Genomic DNA, 21,242 nt, shown 5'->3' with positions numbered 1-21,242 from the left:
TTATTTGATAACAATTCATAGAATTTATATTAGTGTTCGATTTAAGGACCATGCTGAAAAAAAGTTGGTATTTTTTTGAAACAAATGTAACAAAAGAAGAATAAGTCTACTTAACCATTATCAGATCTGATAAGTACTTACGTGTTCATAAAATGTTATACTTAAAAATATAAAAATTTTACATAACTTTGAATATTTCAGTTAGATCTATTAATAATATGCAATTTATGTAAAATAAAATAAATTCGTGTACATATAAAGAGATTTTGTTAATAATTTCTAAATGTAAAAAATAAAGACTTAATGAAATAATACACACAATAACCCAATAATGTCCTTTTAATTTATAGTACTAGTTTTGAATTCATAAAATAAATATTTAAACATTTATTTTATAGATCTATAATAATTTTATTAAATTTTTATAATTAAATTATTTTGATAAAATTTATCAAATAAAACTATTTCAAAATATAACCCAACTAATTAAAGTGATCGTCAAGGTATTAGGTTAGTTAAAATCAATATTTCTTAAAACTATAAAAATTACTGGGTTATTTTTTAAATGATGACAACGATTTGTTGTTAATGTATGATATTTATTAGATTAAATTTATTTGTGATATTATTTTTCGACTATTAAAAAACATAAAATAATAATAGTAATCCACTTTATTATTTGATTACAAATTTATAATATTTTTGTTTAATATAAATATGAAATCTTAAAATTATTCAAATATGCAATGGTATATTTTTAATTAATTTTATATTTTATGATCAAACTAACCCCATATAAATTTCATAGACATTCACTGGAGTAAATATGGCAATGATTTAATTTTTTTTATTGAGAAGCGAAAAATTTCCTTATAAATATCGTCCCTCAAGACGAAACTCTAATTACGCCATTTTAAACATTACTGAGAATGTCTTAGATCATTTTGGCTCGCTTTTTTCTATATAAAATTTACTAAAATAATTACAATAAACTGATTAATGTAATTAATGTAATAATGTTGTTTCATAAATAATTATTACTCTTGCTGCTTTTTCCGTATAAACATTAACCACGTTAACTTATATTATAAGAATAAAATTTATACTCAAAGCTTGCGAATATTAAAAACTATAGAAACGACTTCTCTCTAGCAGATTGTATAATATATGACAAGGAGGGTTGGTCGGCCATTTTATTGGGCACATACTTGTGTAGACTCCTCCTTCGTAGCGCAAACCCTTGACGAAGGGATGAAATCGATTAAAATGGAGCGGATTTGTAAATATTCCGGCAGTCAATTGATCACTTCCTACCGAAAAACACTTACTTTAGAATCAAACTTTGATTTGTATTATTTTTCATTTCAATAAATGTGTTGGGATTTTTAAAAATATCTTTTAAAAATCCCATAATAATATTATTATATCAATAATATTATGAACCACCCTATGGCTCCGTCATCAGACATGCATAACGTTTATAATTTTCATAATCATCATCATCACCATCACAGTCAACATCCTCAACAGTCACCAGATTTACTGAGAAGTGGGAGCCATGTTATTACTACTAAAGCCGATTCTTCATCGTCTTCTCCATCAACATGTTACAAGTAAAACTAATACCGTTAAATAGACAAACTCAGAGCAGTTAAATATTTTACACGAGACATCACTTAATTTTTGGTGAACAAAAATTTCGTGTTCTTGACAATACTTGTAAACATTTTACTAGTGCTATAGATTGATACGATTAAAATGATAATAGATATTTAACTGTCCAAAGTTTAACCATCGCCCCAAGTTAGTCCATTTACTAGTACCAAATATAAAAATGAAAATAATTGTCACAAGTTATTGTAAAAATTCTCTTGTTTCTTAAAATGCTTATCAAAGGTTTTATCAAAAATACATTTTCTAATTAATATTAATATTGTGAGAATATTTAAGTGTTATACTATAGTTTCTAAAAATTACAAATTTTTACGAAAATAAATTTCATTGAAACAACTGTTTTGCTTATGTCTCATTAAAAAAATTTTCTTTTTTCTAAAACAAAACAAAAAAATGGTATAAAATTTCATTATTTGACAAGAAATTCTAATTTTATTTTTATCGGTACGTCTAAAAATACTTCAGCTATTTTACACTGAATACTAAAATTAAATTAATAAAATTGTCTATTTAAATTATTTACTTAAACTTCGACTTTATCATATTTAGTAATTATTTTAATTCCCAATTTTCTTCCGACTCTTGAAAAATATGAATTTAATCATTACAAATCTCTTACTAATATTTCAATAATAAACTTCTAAAGGGAGCTTGAAAAACTATTTAAAAGGTCATATTGACAGTATTTTTTAATTGTTTAAGTTCACTCAAGTTTATTTAAACGGAAACAAACTACATAAAAAGTTACTCAAGTTGTTTATTCATTTAATGTCGTATTTGATAATTTTTAAGTGGTGTGTTTAATCAATTGATAATACTTGAGTGTTTTTACATGGTTATATATGCAAATTTACTTTGAACTGAAAATTATTTTAACATGTAGAAAAGAATACTACTATGATCAATTTCACTAAAATAGATTCATCATATTTTAAAATCAGGAATTACATTAAGTGTATTATGAAAATCAGCTCACACTGATTGCTCAACTTTTACTCATTTTTACAAAACAATTTTTTAACATTAGCAAAACGTCTAGTTTTTCTCAAGACTTCATGATGGGATCAGATACTTGCCAAGCACAGCTGCAACATGATGATGACAGTTGTAGTGATGTTGAAGATTCCACAACTTCTAGCTGCACTTACAGGGCTGTTCATCATGGAGCGTCCCCACATTCGTCGTGTTTTATAGTTTCTCCTTTACGTCAAGGTATTGCATTTATTATTTTTGATATTTTTAGTATTCAAAATGCATTAAAGAGTTTAACAAAATTCATATTTATATTATTTTGGCTAATTAAACATTGTTATTTTTGTAATCTCTCAACACATTTTTCATTTAATCTAGTTTCAGCTATAGTTTTATTCTATAAAATAATTATAATCCAAAATCGAACATATTTTTAACGTGTACAGAGTGATTCATAACGGTAAGAGCACTCATTGTTTTGGAAAATAATGAACATTTTTAATTTTCGTAAAGGAAAAAATTGTTTGATTTATTATTCTCTACAAACGTTTGTAGTTAAATAATCTTTGTTCATTCCTTCGGGAACAGATACCCAAGCCTATTTATTTATTTTAATGAAAACCTGTATTTTTAATTTGATGATATGAAAGAAAAAAATTTTCAAACATGGGCATTGGTCTATACGTTAAAGATTTTATTATATACCCACTCTATGCATAAAAATGCTGTAACGAATGAACGATTTATGAGATAAAAAAATGCATGACGTTAGGAGACGAGAAGTTGACTGAATAGAAATATTTACAAACTACTATCAATTAAAAATCAATTGCAACAATAAGATAAAACATATAAAACCAGAACAAATGTATTAGTTTTGAAAGAAGAAAATTAATTTAATATCACTCATTACTAATGTTACCATAGCGCAAAGACAATTGAATAACATATAAACAAAAAAATTCATTAAATACATGCCGCAAAAAATGTCATTAAGAACCGTATCTTAAATACTCAGACATTAAAATGTTAAAAATAACGTATATTATCTGAACCATTAAAATTGATTTTAGTTGTTTACCATTTAGAACAATTCTAGGGAATACATCGAATGAATTTTAAAGTTTAATTTTTAAGATCCGTCCTAATATACATAATAAATGATAAATGCACAAATTTTTATTTCGAACTTACATTTAATATGTTATTAACGCATATAAGGACCAGAATTTTTCAATAAGATGTACTAAATATTCTAAAAGAAAAAATTAATTTACATTTACCTAATTTGTTTATATTTATCGCATTTCAATAATAATAATTATTATTTGTTTTTTGTACAATTATTTATAATAATAATAGAGAAATATTCATTTTATGTCTTTTCAAAAGATATCAAATTTTACTCTAAAAATAAATAATGTATAATTAACATTTGAATGAATGGTTTTATTTATTTTTATTGTAAAAATGTATGTTGATTAGTCATTTATCTAATGAAATAAAAGTAGAATAATTAACATTTTTTCTATCATTTGATTAACAAAACAAATAATATTATAGTCATTTTGTAAAGTTAAAAAGTGTACTGTATTTTATAGGTGACTCGTCTATGTTATCGACTACATCAATGACACGATACAATATGACAGATGGAAACTTCTATGGTGGTGGTAGTCATGGGAATGGGCATCTTCCCCAAAGTCTTGATGTTCATGGAGGAACTAGTAGTGGTTTCAGAGTACAAAGACAAACAGCTAATATTCGAGAACGAAGACGTATGTTAAGGTCAGATTTGGCACCTACTCGATCTGCGGATAGACCCACACCGGTTAAAATGTAAGACCCTTAAACAGTTTTAATGTTTGCTATAAGGTTAGCTTTCAAAATATCTTGTTTACTGTCACAAGTCTTATAAAAATAAAAAGCGCTAAGTTATAAATGGTTTTCGTAATTTTTACTATATGAATTAACTGATTTATTTTAATTAGATGTCTGTTTAATATATTTTACTTCGATTAATTGCACACGTTCTTAGGAGTTGAATACATAGATTATTTTTATCTTAATATTTTATGATAAAGATAAATACTCAATATTCAGTACTATTAAACATTTGATTTGAAAAACTATGTATAAATTAAAAGGGTTTTGAATTTGAAAGCACATATATTATATTCTTAGGGATAGTCGTTATATTTGTTTATATTTTAATAGCGTACCATAGTAAGCTAAAGCAATCAAAATATTCTATTTTATTTTTTATAATAAATTGTTTGAAAATCTAACAGAATTCATTACTATTTTATGTTTTTTTTTTAATAATTTAGTGATACGTTAGATAATAAATTTAATGTGTGATATCAAAATATAGGCATAAAATAAAAAAATGATCACTTGTGGCTAATATTATTTAAAATTAAAATTATATTAAAAATATCATTAATGTAAAACTAAAAAATATTAAACTCAAAAAATCACAAAAAAATGACTATAAAATCGCGGATACGTATTTGAGAAACAATGTTATCACTATCAACTTTTTGAGTTCAATACTTTATAATTTTAAATTAATAATATTTTTAATATAGTTTTTATTGAAAAACATTGAACCATTTGTTTAGTTATTAAGAGTTGAGGTTCAAAGTTAAGATAATTAACTTTAAGTTAGGAATTTTATTTAAGTAATGTGTTATAATAAATCATTGATGTTTAGCAGCATCAACTCGGCATTTGATGAGCTTCGTGGCCATGTTCCTACATTTCCATATGAGAAACGGCTGAGCAAAATAGATACACTTCGACTAGCAATAGCATATATAGCTCTATTGCGTGAAGTACTATCAGCCGATTGTGACCCTTTGACTTATGTTCAACGGTGTTTGAGTGGCGAACGGCAACCTGAGAGGGCTGAATGGAACACTAGTGGTAAGATTCGTTGTTAATATTATTTAGAAAGTAATAAGATACCTTAATAAATTTCAAATATTGAGTACGATTAATTGATTAATTATAGATTTGACAGCAAGATTATCATGGATTAATTGGGAGAATTTAGGAGTTAATCCTAACCGACGAGGAGCTTTATCTTCCTATTCTATGCCAGACAATGTTAATTGAACAGCAAAAGAAAAATTGTACGCTACATAAAACTATACATTTATTATTGTGTATTGGTAATTATCGGGACAAAAATGTGCAATAAAATCTATAAGAAATTAATTTAACGACTAATAGTTTACATTTATTTAACAACCGTTACGGATAAAAAATTTAAGTCTTCATGTGTTCCTTAAAATTGTTGTATATTTGTAACACATACTAATCCAACGAAAGTGTATTAGCACGTGTTTGCTTTTAAGGCTGTAGTTATATTGAACAATGAAAACAATAACGTAAAGGTACTATACCAATAAAATATACTTGTAATAAACATTGTTGTATTACCAAATAATTATTATAATAAAAATACTAATTAATAGTCAAATTGTTAAAAATCGTAATGCTTATTACATTAACCGTACAATGCTTAATTTATGATCTGATAAGGATATATACATGTACAAACTGAACTTAAAGGATTACGTAGTATTTATATTCTCAGTGTTAATTTGAATAATACAAATTCAATGAAAACGCATTTCTCATCGTTATTTATAATTATTGTACATAAATGATTTGGTAATTATTTCATGTCTAAGTATAATATTATTATTTTTTCATTTTAAACGAAATTAAAGCCAATAGACATAAACACCTTACAAAAGTTCAATATTAATTTATTAGTTGTTTTTTACATTTTAAACAGTAATTTATTTAAGTGTTGACTGCAGTTAAAGAGTTACAAAAATTAAATTTTAAAAATAGTACCTATATATTTTATTACAAATATTATAAGTGGGGGACGTCCAAATAATTATGTCAATATATTGTTTTTTTTTTTGTAGAAAAATTTTATTTTTATTAATCTAGTTATATGATTCTTATTATCTAGATAGTTAACAAAAGCCTGTTAACATAACAACAATCGTAGAAGATCATTTATACATTAAATTTTTTTTTAATTTTATTTAATTAGAATACACTTTTTATTTTATTTTATTATAGAAACGTTTTTGCATAAATTAATTCATAATTATGTTTCCAAAAAAAATTTAGTGTAAAAATTGTAGGATAATTAACATTTCTTGAATTGATCCTTAAAAAAGTAGATATAACATTAATCGTAGAATGGTACTTTAGGAATAGAAATGAAATATACACCAACAGCACTAAAAAAATCAAAAAATTATAAGTATAAACTCTATGAAAATAAACAATATTAACTTACTCCAAAGGAACATGTTCACCAAAGACAATTGTGTGGCTTACCGACCTTGATGTAGAGTCACAGGTTAGACTTATAGCGTTATTATTGTCTCCATTAATAACAAACAAATTTTTTTTGTCCTTTACTATATCTTTAATTTCATAACAAGACTTTGCTAGTATCCGCTTATTGTTGATGGATTCAGCATAATAAAAAACGGCAGAAAGATGAGAACATCCTAAAGCCATTTTTTGATCAACGCCTATTAAACAGAATATAATGTAAATTGCCAAAAAATAATCTTATATTAATTGCGTACACAGTAGAATTTAAGTTTTCTCAAAAATGTAAGTTTAAATAAAATGTTATTGTTTTTTTTATTATTCATAGGAAATATTAAGTTGAAGGTGAAAAAAATATTATTTTGAGGGATAATTTACGAAATTTACACAAAACTCTAATTAAATTTTAAAATGCTAAGATTACAAAAAATATTAATTTGAACCTTGTTAATACCCCGTCATTGTGATTTTTAGTTAATTACATATCCCTATTTATAAAAAATAAATAAAGAATAATATTTTAAAAGTTACGTCACAAAAATACCTCCAAAAAATTATAAATATAAAAATAAAATATTATACAATTTTTGTCAGATAGTAATTAATTGATTACAAAATAGGAGATAGTATCCTGAATAAGTCATTTAATATATATATATCTAAATGTTTATACCAATATTTCTTCATTTTTTTTTTGTCAAAAGTTTTTAAGTAAGAGACTGGAAATAGACCTATCAAATGAGCAGCTTATGGTGGTGTGTTACATTTGGGACAGTTAAAATTTTACAGATTTCAAGACTTAATTTATGAGAACAAAATAAACATTTTGTGTTACTAACAATATTTTTAAAAATTTTACTAGTGCTGTAGACTGAAATGTCTAAAATGATAATGAATATTTATCTGCCCCAAATTTGCCCATTTAACATTATGTTTTGAAAAGGAACGCTTTATTATTGAGTGCAAATTTATTATCTATTATCATTAAATTTTTTGCTTTATTTTATCTTATTAACTAATTGTCAAATAATATAAATATTTATGTAGTTAGTTTATTACTTCCTAGACAGCCAGTTTGAACTACGCCATTATTGATGTAATAATCGACTGTTCCTAAAGGTGCAGTGTATCCCAAAATACCGACATTTGTGTGCACTACGTCTACAAAACGAGCAATAGGCGTATTTGGTTTACTTGAACTTTCAAACCACGGCCCTGCTGGATCTAACGCTATAAGGGATTTAAAAATAAAACATGTAAAATCAGAGTTTCTTAATGTTAAAATTAACAAAATTATTTTTTGGTGTGAAACAGTCTTGAGATTTACCAGTTATTCGACTCAATAGACGTCCAGTCGACTGACTATAGAATTTTCCTACTTGAAAAGCTATATGTGCACCTAGACTATGACCAATCAAATGTATATCTGATAAATCGGATCTGACTTTTCTTATCATTTCAATGAAGTTGGTAATTTGTTTGGCCACTTTTGGCAAATCACATTGTACAGATTTAATATATCCCATAGGTAATTGGCCATAGTTTGTTTGAGAAATGTTGCCAGTAACACTTGAATAATCCACTAGAATGATGTTTTGATCAGCCGTTCCATTTAAATAAGCTGATAATAATAAAAGCTTTGTTAAAATCATTTAAAATTTTTTTACATGTTCACTAAAATTTTTTTTGAAATCTTTGTTTTACGTAATTCAATATTTAATATTTTCATTGCTGACATCTTATTCTCAACTCAAACGTGACATCAAGAAGCAAAATGTTGTTAATTGTTTACCAATTATACGAACCATTACGAAATATGGTAATGTAGTTGTCATCATAATGGGCAGTATATCCATGAATAAAGATAGAAACTCTATTGTTGTTTACAAACGGTAATCGTTGAACGTATTCTTCTTCCATTGTAACGTTGGTCATTTTATTTCTATGACAAAATTATAAATAGTATAATAAGTTCAAAAAAAAAAAAAAAAAAAACCTTACTTTGTGTATAAATAAAACCTCATTCCATCAGTTATTGTCGGTTTTAAAAGACATATGGTATTACTTGAACTTATAGTTATTGTAATAGATAATAACAGAGGTATTATAACCTTTAAGATGAAATTACCCAAAGCCATTTTTATCAAAATAAAATGGAACTTTGAGACTGTTCTGAATATTGATATTAAAAAACTGAAGTAATATTGTTCATCAATTTATTCATACAAATGTTTTTTATAGTTTTATTTAAAAATCCTTTCTACTTTATTTCAATTCATTGTATTTTTTTATGCTGGTTTATGTCGATAATGTCATGTAGTATTCGCAATATAATTTATAAACAGGATGTCCGGCCGTTTCGGTTCAAAAAACTGACTCAGTTATTTTTAATTGACAAACAAATTACAGTAAAAACTATATTATAATTCAGACTTAAATTTTTTTGATTTTCTACAGTATATTGAAGTCTCAGAAATTCAAGTGTGACATAAAACGATTAACCTTGCTAAATAAAGAAATATTATCATACTTGTGAACGACAAATAGCTATTCTTTTAACACAGTGTGTAGAACTGTTATTGTTATAAAATTTCTAAAAAAATTAATATGATTGTAATAGTTTAGAAATCTATATAAAATAAGAGACCCTTCATAAACCAAAATACATTAACACAAGCTTTTGATACAATATTCAATTTGTTTATTTTATAAGTTGTATCAAGAAATATTATAGATTTAAAAATAAAAATCGTTTGCTTTATTTTTTCAAACGGCAATATAGATAATTAAACTCGTTTATTTAATAGATAATTAACTTATTATCATTTTAAATAAGAGAGTGATTTTTTATCATAACTCACTCAATTACTTATAGAAAAATATAATTTTAACAATTTTTTATCTTTAGTTACATATTATTCTTAAGTTATTAGTGATGTAAAATTTTTTAAGTTCATTCCTTATACTTAAGAATAGCACTTTTAACTTAATTAAAAATAATCATCGAATTTTTATAAATAAATATTTTTAAGAATAATATTTAACTAACTACTTTTTGTCTAGAGAATAATGCATGATTGATATATATATATATTTTATGACTAATTTTACTATAGTTGATATTTTAAGGTGAGTAATTAGGCACCGTTGAATAGGGTATGTAATAAATACCAGAAGCACTGAAAAATAATAAAAAATAATAATAAAATTGGTGTTTGATCACAATTTAACAAGAGTAAATTTATTAATGACGTACTTTAAAGGAACGTGTTCTCCAAAAATAATAGAACTCTTATTAGAACTTGTATTTGATGAACAAGAAGTATTTAAAACTTCATTTAAATTAGAAGCATTCATTTTTAAGTTGTAATTTTTTATTAGATTATCAAAGTCATTACAAGGTATTCCAATTATTCTCTTGTTATTAACTGATTCAGCAAAATAATTAATCGCAGCCATGTGAGAACAAATTATTAATTCATCCAAACCTAAAACAAAATTATTCTAGGTTTATAATTTTTATTTTATTTCCAAAAGCAGTAAATTATTCTTGCACTAAATATTGTAATGAATATAAAAAATTGCATATCACATTTATAATATTAGTATTGGTATTTTTGGAAACAATACATAGAAAATTAAAATATTGAAAATAAATATAGGGTTATTCTCTATTTGTTTCTTATAAATCACTTACTTAACTATTCAAAAAATAAACACAGTAAGTTTTTTAAAAAAATATTTGTTTTTAGTGACATATATTTCTTGATTGTTTAATTATTAATTACTTTTCAATATAATGATTTATAAGAAAAATAGGTATCAACTTTAATTTTTCAAATGACATCGAACATATTAAACTGGGTTATAAAATAGGAAATGATCTCATTGGGAAAATTAAGGGTTGATAACAATCTTTAGACTAGTATTTCAAAAGTTTAAATTTTTATACTCTAATGTGAGATGGAGTGTGGTCAGGCTATTTCTAGTGATATTAATAGTTATTCCCACGCCTCTTTCTCAATCTATATTTTAAAATCATCCTAACTACTGAAGTAAAGATCCAAAAGTTGTTTTCGACGTTTCATTTTCATAAATAGATTTTTAATATATTATAAGCCAAATATCGATTGGGTCTTTTCGGATACCGGGTGTCATTTTATTTAATTATTTTTAAGTAATTAAAATAGAATGTTTAGGAAAAGGTAAAAGATANAAATATTTGGGAAAAGGTAAAAGATAAGATAAGGTACGAACATATATGAGATGTTGTGTCAATTGTGGATAAGAGAAGAGAAAATAGACTTAGATGGTTCGGTCATGTTATGAAGAGAGAGGAATCAGAAGCTGTAAGAATAGTTATGAAAATAAATGTTGAAGAAAGAAAAGGTAAAGAAAGACCAAAAAAGAGATGGAAGGTTTTTATTGAATTCAATATGTAGATAGCTGATGCGTGCGTAGATAATGTGGGAAATTGTGTTGGGTGAAGGTTTAGGAGGCGAGGTAAAAGAAGAAGAAGTAATGAACTGTGTTTTTATTAATTATTTTTATTTTATTATAAATTAACTTAATTTGATTTATGTGTGGAGAGCACGTGTTTCCTTTTCTCTATAGCCAACGAATTGAGTGTACAGACCGCTCCTGGCATTTTTCATTAATTTCCAATTAACATTCATAAATGTGTTCAAATATTGTCTGTGATGTTAGTTATATTATTTGATTTATTTTTAAATATTTTATTTTCAGCCTTTCTTTTGTAGACATGGTTTTTGATATATTCATATTTTTGTCCATGTGTTTTATAATTTTCATTTTTCAACAATTAAATTAAATCAAATTATTTTCTTATTAACCTGAGCTGTGAAATTTCTATTTAGTACGTGAGGTACTATATATTATATATATATTTACGTATATTTCAGAATCTCAGAAAAAATAATTAAACTTCATATTAAAATTCAAGTATAATATTTAAATTGTATAATTATATTAAATAATAAAAAAAATGAGAAAAAAACACTTTGTTCCGTGGAATTTGAGTTTGTGACACCAAGCACTTTGTACGTTTTACCAACCTAGTAAGTTTAATATTGAAAAATCAGCAGTAAAATTAATTTTTACTAAAATTTATAGTACGGTATAAATTTACTGGTATCGCCGGTAAAGCGATTTTAATCTCTATCACGTAAATCAATACCAATCTAAAATAATGTCTTATCTTCACTGAGATAGACCCGACTTTACTTTTTTTATTTTGCTGTTGACTATATTTATATATTCAATGAAAAAAGCATAACATTTCTTTCATACTTCCATTGCATCCAATTTGAGTCAACCCACTGTTAAAATAAAAATCCACATTTCCTAAGGGTTCGACATAACCTAGAACTCCAATATTTGTGTGCACGACATCCACGAACCTTGCTACTCCAATATGTACTCTTGAAGAGGAATAAAACAATGGTCCCGCTGGGTCTAAGGCTGAAAATAATATAAATCCGTTTATAATACATACTATAAGATGATTTCTTATAATATTTCCTGGACTATGCCTCACGAAACATGTCCAAAAATATTAGAGTTAATCATTAATTAATTTTTTTTAACAATGGTTCTTTGTTGAACATCTTTATACAAAAAAATAATTTTCTGTTACCATCACTTTTATCAAAAATTTGTTCTCCAACGTTCAATTTTCAAATGGCAACTCCATTTTTTATATTAACGTATTTATTAAAAAAAAAAAATAAATAAATAATTTTTTTTGTTTAAAACCTTTTTATATCACTCGATGTTCAACAAGTTGCAATTATTTAAAGTTTAAAGGCCACCAGAAAAAAAGTGTACTTATTTTTAAAATAAGTTTGACATCTTTATTGAGTCGTAAATTGATAAGTGCTGCCCCCCGTTTTATAACACAATGGAGTGTACAGTTTGTGACGGAGTTGATTGCGCCGCCGTGTTTCCCGTTGATCGTCGTCCATTTCAGTCACCGACACCGTCCAATATCGCTGCCGGTTCTGGGCACTCGTCTGTTAACGACACATCGCCGCCGCTCTCGGCAGTCACATCACCATTGACGATCACCTACACTGCCGTTGTGAAGTCGAAGTCACCGCAGTAGTCGAGAAAGTTGTCATCATCAGACATTCTCTCGACCCCACTGACCCACGTAGGTGAGTCGAGGTGTTACGCTCACACGTACGTGTGTTGCGGCATGTCCACGATGAGTCCCTTGTTCGCATATGTGAGTTGTGATAAATAGGATGGTGCTCAAATGAGTAACAATCAGGGGAACGTCGTCCCGCATCATACTCATTGTCATGGAGTACGTATGTTATCATGTGAATATTCGTATATGTGTAAATAGTATTTTTGTAAATATTTTTTACTGTTGTATTTAATTTGAAAAGATGCTCGTGCATTTGCAATATTCAATATAAATAAAGTTAACCACATCAAGTTAATCGTATTTTCACGGATCGATAGTGTTTATATGGTAAAGATTTTTAAAATTGAACATTATAACAAGATTCTATAAACTACTTTTTTTTTTATTTTAATAAATTCAATGGTATAAAAAACTTGTGATTGCCATATGAAAATTTAGAGATGGGGTACGAATTTAGGAAACAAGGGGTGGTATCAGAAAATTAATTTTTCGTATAAAGCAGCTCAACAAAGAACCATTATTATTTAAAAAAATTAATTAATGATCAACTCTAATATTTCAAACATATTTCGTGAAGGGAAATTGAGGAATTATACAGTATGAAATAAGATATTATAAATTTTTAAAATCAAAAAATTTAATATATTAAGATTTATAGCTTTAACAAACAAATTTTCGGAACATTACCTGTTACTCGATCGACTAAACGGCCAGTTATTTGCCCGTGTAATTTAGCTACATGGCCTACGATGTGAGCCCCTAGGCTATGTCCGATCAAATGTATGTGTTTTATTTTTGGTTTCAATTTGACTAATTGAGCTAAAAATGTTGCTATTTGTTCTGCCACTTTTGGCGAGTCACAATACACAGATGTTGGATACTGTAATCCTGATTTAATTTCCGATAAATATATTTTACCAGTTACTCGAGAATAATCAACACCTATGATATTACGATCCATCGTTCTGTTTAAATAAGCTGCAAAATAAATAAGTAACATTAAAAAATATTCAACAATTTATATTTAAATAGAAAAGAAAAAGTCATGTTTTTATGGAACCTTTTGGTATGGGGATTATAAATCTGTCGTTGTAATGACATCCAAAGCCATGTACATATACAATGAGTTCATTACTATTTGAAAAATGGGTTCGGTCAATGGACATTTGGTCACTTGTTATCTTGGTTATATTTTTTCTAAAATATTTTATTAAATTAATATTTACTTTAAAACAATAAAACTATAGAGGGTGCAGTAGAAAACGTTAGTAGCCCATTTTTCGAATTTGATCTTACGATTAGATTCGATATTAGTGTATTGAGTAATAACGTACATTAGATAAAAATGAATACATTTTGTTTATTTTGTTTACAATGTGTCTATTTTTAATTATTAAAAGATTGGAATGTATAAATTTGTTTTTGTTATCCTGAAGAACCTTATTCTCTATGATCAAATGTTACATAGAGAATAAGGTGTTCAAGGAATATTTCAAGTTTTGAACCTTTTATATAAGAGGAAATGATCCAATTTAAAAAAGAAGTATGTCGAATATAAGGAATATGTGTAAAATACTTATAAAAAAATAGTATTGATACATTTATTATTTAAAACTTATAGTAATTTAAAGTCGACAACCTAAAATATATTTTCGCGAATTTTTGACACAAACATAACATGTTTTTTGAGTACGACGGCACTTTGTACATAGCAGATACCTAATGAAAGGGAAATATCTTATGATATTAATAAAAAAAAATTTGATTCATAAACAGTTACGACAAATTTAAGTAAAAATAATAACATGAAAAATGATGACTTTTTTATACAAATAGCATTTTTTAATTTACCTCAGGAGCCATTTGTATTTAGAATATAAGATGTCTCGACAAAATTTTTCTTTAACATTTAGTAAATGATATAAGCTTAATTTTGCATACAAAAAGTTGCTATTTTGAGTCAGATTTACAAACAAATTTATACCTATTAAAATCGAAATGCCTAAGGTATTTATAAAAAAAAAAATTGTTTTTATTCATTCATTTTTCAATAAGTTATGACAGTGAAAAAATTTAAAAAATGTCGAACATTACCGATTTTAAAAGAAGTAATTTTCTGAAGGATTTCGCCCATTAACAGGAAACGAAGATATTTTTAAAGTTTTAAAGTCGTTAACTAGACACGACATTTGTTCTTTTGACATATCGTTCATCAATATCAACTTTATGAGAACTGAGAAAAAATGGCGACAGACATAAAAAAATTAAAAATAAACATATACACTAAAAATACTTTCTTAGCTTCACATTGAAGTTAAAATATTCTTTTAACGTAGTTAAAAACTGTAAATAATGATTTAAAAAAGAACACAAAATATTTAGTAAATCAAAAGTTATTGGATTTGTCAAAACATCGAGGACCATTCTATATATTTTCAAATTACCAAAACTTCTAAAGTAATGGTTCTACAGTTATTACCGACTAATCATTTTTATAATTAGATGATTTCCTTTTAATAAACATTTCAATTACGCCATTATAAAAAATTAGCTGACACCCTAATAAATTATAAGCGTGTTAAAGCTTTCACGGATTGTCTTGTTGCTTGAAGTGCTTGAGGATATATCCATGTGTTCAGTTGGTTTCTGACGTTTCGGACTCATTGCAGAGTATAGTTATTGAGTATAGTTGCAGCCACCGACTAGCAATCAAAACTCTGAAGATGAACTCTGCAATGAGTCCGAAACGTCAGAAACCAACTGAAAACATGGATATATCCTCAAGCACTTCAAGCAAAAATTATTAGCGATTATGCTAAAAATTAATTAATTGCTAATAAATTGAAAAAGAAAAAAAATATATATATATAAATAAATCAAAAACTTTTTCTTAAATATTTCATTTATTTTGCGAATAATTTAGTGTTTTATGATAAATTATTCACCCTATTTACAAAAATTTCCTATGTTTATCAGCTGTTTCACGGCAAATTTCAATTTTATACATCTTTAAAATCAAATATGTTGCTACTTCAGTTAGATATTTATTATTTGTAATGTTCATTGTTGGTTATATCGTTTTAAAAATTGTAATAGAACACCTTATTAAGTCGGTTTATTCGTTTTTTATAAATATAAAATTTTCTCTCGTCTTACTTGGTGAATAAATAGTATTCAATTCCATCTAATAGCGTTTCTCTCAAAAGACAAAACGTGTTGGCTAAAAGATCGCTTTTGACTCGTAAAAATAAAACTAATGAATTAAATAAAATAATTGTAAACAAATGCATATTGAATAATGTTAAAATGACGAATAATAGAATGATAAATATGTAAAAACGAGCTAAATGACAATTTATGAAATAATTCATCAAGACTACTTTTTCATAGTACTATTTTCTATAAATATAGAATGTAACAATATAATGATTTTATGCAATTAGTACTGCATAAAATTCTGGCCTTGACATAAATTAAAAGCAGAATTAAAATTGTATAACATATCGTGTAAAAAACATTTACATATGGTGGATGCTTATTATGATGTACCAATTAGAAAACATTATTATTGCATGAAATAAATAACGTGATTTTTTAATTTACACATTTTAAAAGTTCATCAAAACAAATAAAAATATTGTTTAGGTTAAATTAAACTAAATTGCAAATTTTTATTTAGTGAAAATTCAGTATTTCGTAATCTATTTACATTTTATACGTAGGCGGGAAATTAATAGTGATAAAAACAAGAACACCCACGCCTTATGTCTAGTCATTTCTATAAAATGTTAATAACATTTTAATAATGATCCAAAAGCTGTTATCGACCACTCATTGCCTTAATTAGACCATTTTTTATTTTATAAGATAGTTAATCGTGTATATTTTCATATCAAAGATAAATATAATAACCTTATAAGTTTTAAAAGATGAACATAAAAAATACTTTATGATTAATTAATTAAGAAAAACATGTCCTTTAAAATAACTAAAAAAAAAAAAATATTTACAATATTATTTTTTTTACAATTAATTAAGTGTTTTATGATAAATGAACTTTATATGAGACAAGGGCTGGACTTAAATAATACTTAAACATTTATAATTCAATAAATAAATTTTTATAATATTTAGATATAATTTTAGAAATAAATTTATTAGATCAAATTAAATGATCAAGTATAAATCAATCATTCTATAAATATTTCTCTAAGACCAAGTGCTGTTAAAAATTTAATGATTTAATGATTTATTTGTTATCAATCATCAAGGATTAATCTTACTGAACTATTATCGAATTGCGTATATTGATTAAGTAAATGTTTATTAATTTGGATCATTAATTTTAAATGCAACATTCTTTTTATTTTTTTAAGTCAAAGACAAATTATTAGTTGTAATATAAGTTGTAATTACAAATTATAAATTACAAGTGAACTACCTAAGTATCATACCTATAAGTAACCTATATATTTTAATTAAAAAATTGGAATAAAACTTTATTTATCAGAACCACTCTTAGTATTTATTTTAAATCTTCTCAAACCGAAAAAAGAGAAAGATTACAACATATTTATATAGGAACCATTAGGCTCAGGTCATTCTAAATTAATAATAAATGTAATTGAAGAAACAGTTGATTCTAACTGGGACACTAACTACTTCAGTTGTATCATGTAAAACATTTTTTTAGATAAAAAAAGTAGCAGTTAAAATATCAAAAACTCAAACCAACACAATATCGAAATACTATTCAAATATGCATGTACCATTTTTGTGCTGCTATAAATTTATAATTTTGATTACTTTTCTAAGAGAGCCCTTAAAGTTCAAAATTGTCAAATTAGGTCATTCACATCTAATTATGTATCATATTTATTTGCAAATTTTTACATGATGATTAGATTAGTACTAAGATTAAATTAAGAAAAATTATTTTCATAAACATAATAAGTTTATTATTATGAATATATGCAAGATAATAAAAATTCAACGACCAAAACAAAATTTGAATTGTTAATAGTTCAGACAGTCAACACTTTTTAGACATACTTTTTTTGAAAATATTAGTATAAAGTTAATATAAATGATAGGAATTCGCTACATGGTAATATTCTTTTATGTGTGATGAAAAAAATTATCCATTTTATTTTAACCTTCAAACGATCATATTTTAAAAAGCAGTTGATCAGTATTGGTTATTGACTGACACGGTGATATTCTGTGTACGTATTTTGGTTTTTGTAATAACTACCAACAGCTAGGTCAATATTGGTGCTTATTATATGCAGGATCATCGATTTATCATAAATCACTCGTTTACGTGCAAAATATTACAAAATATTTTTAACTAACTCATAAGCAATTTATATTGTAATTTCAATTTCTATTGTACGCACCTAATAAAAATTCATCCAAATATAGAAATGGCGATTATCAATTTTAATGTATTTTTATGTTTGTTTTGTACTATTCTGAATATATTTTCAAGTGGTAACATACATAATTTAAAGTTTATTTAATAGATAATGTTCCAAATTAAAAAAATGGTAGTTTGATACAATTTTTAAAGCAGTATTTTGGAAGATATTAAATCCTTATAAAGATAGGGTCGATCTGGACTAGTGAGTAGAAACGTATGTTTCAATGCACAAGTCCCAGATTCGATCCCCAAGGTGCTAACGAGATTTTTTTTGTGATTTTCTCATTGGTCTTTGGTGCAAGTCAAAATAATACCCGTCCCGTCCATCATTGGTCTAGACAAAAATCATCTTTGACTCCTCGACAAGTAAAAGAGGATGTAAAACTGATCATTTATTTTTTAATTAATTCTTATAAATGATAAAAATATTTAATGAAATTATAAATCGAACATATAATATAAAACATTTATTCAGTAATTTCTATTGTAATTATTGGAGAAATCTAGTTGTCAATGATAAATCATACAACCTGTATGGTAAATCCAAACTAATAATATACCAATAGTTCATAGTTTGGCTATAAAAAAAAACCTATCTTTTTATTGATCAATTAAAAAAGTGCACTTGATAACTTATTGATATAAAAACACAATTCCTGTTCAACTGTTATATTAATTTATAATTTAATAAGAAACAAGCAAAAAACTAGTACAATTTCCTTGACCTTATTAAATTAGTAAAACAATTTAGAAGAAAAATTACCAAAAAAATAATCTTATAAAATAATACAAAATAATCTTTTTTCTTTCGAAAAAAAATTCGAGTGTAGAAATTTTACAATTTATGAAAAGTATTTATCCCCAGCTTATATTAATATTTTTAATTTTTTTTGAGTATTATAATGAAATAGTTGTTTGGACAAAAGAAAATTATTAACAGTTTAATTAAAATAATTGAAAACAGTTTGTTTTTCAATTTTTCTAAATAGATCCTGTTCCATTTCATGATTACTACCAATAAGAAATATTTTCCAAAACTCAATTATTATTTATAATTATTATTATTAGAGAAAAAAATAGTCTTCTATGTTTCTCAACCGTCAGCTCAAAAAATAATAAGACAATAAATTGAGTTTGTTTACATAACTATTGTTCAAGTGATATAATAACACGCATTTTTTTTAGTTTTTAAAGAAAACTATTTTTGATTTTTATAGTGGTGATTTAATTTTACGAAAATATTAAGATGATGTAATTATTATCAAACTGACGGCATTTACAAAATCATAAATTGTAATTATAAGAACTTATGAAATAATGTAAATTTTCTTTTAACTTTTGGGTTTAATTTACAATGTATTGTTACTCATGGCCATAGTAGTCAAAGTTTTAAATAAATAAAAAAATATATATCATAAATTATACTCATGTTCAATATAAATATAATTTTGAATATAATAAAAGATAACTCAAATTGTTATTTTAAAAAGATTTTTAAAAATATTTTTTCAACTCATACAATGACTAATCAACTATTATAGATGTATAACAGTTATACATCTAATAGTTTTTAACAAATTACTCATCAATCATTTTTTTTATAAAAAATTTTATTTAATTGTTTATTTTGATAAAAAAAATTATTGATGAGTAATTTGTTAAAAACTATTCTCAAACCTACTAATTTCAATTTTTATTATAATTAATAATTTCTTTTATAACTTATTGGAAGTAAATATTATCTATACATTTTCTGTATACAAAATATCCTTAAAGACTATTATTAAAAAATATTATTATTATTAAAAATAAACACGTCATGGTGAAATTAATACCTTCTCCTCTTCGTATCAAAACTAAAATTGACTTGCTTATATTATCATTATATTTATTACGTTCATAATAAATAACAATATAATAAAAAACCCAGCACAGGGGGGTCGCGGCACAGTGGTGACGTGACATAGTTGGATCAAGTATAATGATATCTGATAGTGATTAAAATCACTATCAAAAATAAACGCTTCGATGCAAATCTTTAGATAGTGTTTAATTTTAAAAAAATTGGTGTTTTATTCCAAAAGCTACTTGATCTGCTGGTTCCTTATTAATATCTCGATTAAGATAAAGTATGTCGAATGAAAAAGGGTTTATTAAAAAATATTATTTCTCATAAAAAAATTGTGTGGATCCATAAACTTTTCAATAAGTTATAGCATTATAAAGTTAAATATAATATAAATAATAAAATCGAGAATTTTCACACGAAAATAGCATTCGGTAGCCATTTTCGCCGTGAAGACAAGTCCAGAGGTCAAATTTTTTTTTTTCAAATTAAAGTATATTACATTAGCTTTAATTTAAGATATATATAAAAGTGTCAGACCTTCCGGAACATTTTCAAAAGTTAAGTTGAAAAAGTTAATTTTTTGTGAAAAAGTTGTCATTTTAAATCCCCCCCTGTGGGCAGATAAAGGGTCAAATTTACAAAAAAAATATACCAAATGATAGGTAAAGACATCAAGCATCTATATAAAAAAAAATTATATTGATATGTTCATTTTTGAAAAAGTTACGGCAGTTTTTAGTAAAAAAAATTGAAAAAATTTCGAAAATTAGCGATTTTTAAAT

General features: G+C 25.2%; 3 protein-coding genes across 8 annotated transcripts; 1 reads left to right on the top strand and 2 right to left on the bottom strand.

Moving 5' to 3' along the window:
- Nucleotides 1-1,286: 1,286 nt before the first annotated feature.
- Nucleotides 1,287-6,127, top strand: LOC126894126 (pancreas transcription factor 1 subunit alpha). Of its 3 annotated transcripts, none has more exons than XM_050664886.1 (5): nt 1,287-1,613; nt 2,714-2,886; nt 4,248-4,485; nt 5,363-5,574; nt 5,663-6,127. In XM_050664886.1, exons 1-5 carry the CDS (start codon nt 1,438-1,440, stop codon nt 5,764-5,766), a joined length of 903 nt encoding a protein of 300 aa, XP_050520843.1. In that variant the 5' UTR covers nt 1,287-1,437; the 3' UTR covers nt 5,767-6,127. The 3 variants fall into 3 exon arrangements, with proteins under 3 accessions (XP_050520843.1, XP_050520841.1, XP_050520842.1); XM_050664884.1 differs by having other exon boundaries at nt 2,702-2,886; XM_050664885.1 differs by having other exon boundaries at nt 1,288-1,613; nt 2,702-2,886; nt 5,366-5,574.
- A 299-nt stretch (nt 6,128-6,426) lies between these two features.
- Nucleotides 6,427-9,677, bottom strand: LOC126894125 (phospholipase A1-like). The gene is made up of 6 exons (XM_050664882.1): nt 9,019-9,677; nt 8,823-8,959; nt 8,345-8,638; nt 8,077-8,247; nt 6,977-7,217; nt 6,427-6,917 (listed from the first exon to the last, which is right to left on the bottom strand). The coding sequence occupies exons 1-6, from the start codon at nt 9,153-9,155 to the stop codon at nt 6,866-6,868; spliced, it is 1,032 nt and encodes a 343-aa protein (XP_050520839.1). The 5' UTR covers nt 9,156-9,677; the 3' UTR covers nt 6,427-6,865.
- A 262-nt stretch (nt 9,678-9,939) lies between these two features.
- LOC126895451 (lipase member H-B-like) lies at nt 9,940-20,939 on the bottom strand. Of its 4 annotated transcripts, none has more exons than XM_050667310.1 (7): nt 20,447-20,939; nt 16,346-16,442; nt 14,250-14,386; nt 13,877-14,167; nt 12,328-12,498; nt 10,274-10,505; nt 9,942-10,196 (listed from the first exon to the last, which is right to left on the bottom strand). In XM_050667310.1, exons 1-7 carry the CDS (start codon nt 20,574-20,576, stop codon nt 10,142-10,144), a joined length of 1,113 nt encoding a protein of 370 aa, XP_050523267.1. In that variant the 5' UTR covers nt 20,577-20,939; the 3' UTR covers nt 9,942-10,141. The 4 variants fall into 4 exon arrangements, with proteins under 4 accessions (XP_050523270.1, XP_050523267.1, XP_050523268.1 ...); XM_050667311.1 differs by lacking the exon at nt 20,447-20,939 and adding an exon at nt 15,284-15,422 and having other exon boundaries at nt 9,944-10,196; nt 16,346-16,607; XM_050667312.1 differs by lacking the exon at nt 16,346-16,442 and having other exon boundaries at nt 9,944-10,196; nt 20,447-20,522.
- Nucleotides 20,940-21,242: the final 303 nt, after the last annotated feature.

This window comes from Daktulosphaira vitifoliae, unplaced genomic scaffold (assembly GCF_025091365.1).
Source record: "Daktulosphaira vitifoliae isolate Bord-2020 unplaced genomic scaffold, ASM2509136v1 Scaffold_1, whole genome shotgun sequence".
NCBI classification, from domain to species: Eukaryota; Metazoa; Arthropoda; class Insecta; order Hemiptera; family Phylloxeridae; genus Daktulosphaira; species Daktulosphaira vitifoliae.
Note: the sequence above shows the minus strand (reverse complement) of the source record. Positions and strands in the feature narration are given on the sequence as shown.

Excerpts from the sequence above, each read along its gene's own strand:
- LOC126894126 (XM_050664884.1), top strand. The coding sequence starts at position 1,438 with ATGAACCACCCTATGGCTCCGTCATCAGACATGCATAACGTTTATAAT. Across the intron at positions 1,614-2,701 it reads TCTCCATCAACATGTTACAA|CAAAACGTCTAGTTTTTCTC; the intron begins GTAAAACTAATA and ends TTTTAACATTAG. Across the intron at positions 4,486-5,362 it reads AGACCCACACCGGTTAAAAT|CAGCATCAACTCGGCATTTG; the intron begins GTAAGACCCTTA and ends ATTGATGTTTAG.
- LOC126894125 (XM_050664882.1), bottom strand. The coding sequence starts at position 9,155 with ATGGCTTTGGGTAATTTCATCTTAAAGGTTATAATACCTCTGTTATTA. Across the intron at positions 8,960-9,018 it reads AGGTTTTATTTATACACAAA|AAATAAAATGACCAACGTTA; the intron begins GTAAGGTTTTTT and ends ATTTTGTCATAG. Across the intron at positions 7,218-8,076 it reads TCAAACTGGCTGTCTAGGAA|GCGTTGATCAAAAAATGGCT; the intron begins GTAATAAACTAA and ends TCTGTTTAATAG.
- LOC126895451 (XM_050667310.1), bottom strand. The coding sequence starts at position 20,576 with ATGTCACGTCACCACTGTGCCGCGACCCCCCTGTGCTGGGTTTTTTAT. Across the intron at positions 16,443-20,446 it reads TTTGATACGAAGAGGAGAAG|TTTTATTTTTACGAGTCAAA; the intron begins GTATTAATTTCA and ends TTAATTCATTAG. Across the intron at positions 10,506-12,327 it reads TCAAATTGGATGCAATGGAA|GTTTGGATGAATTAATAATT; the intron begins GTATGAAAGAAA and ends ATTTTGTTTTAG.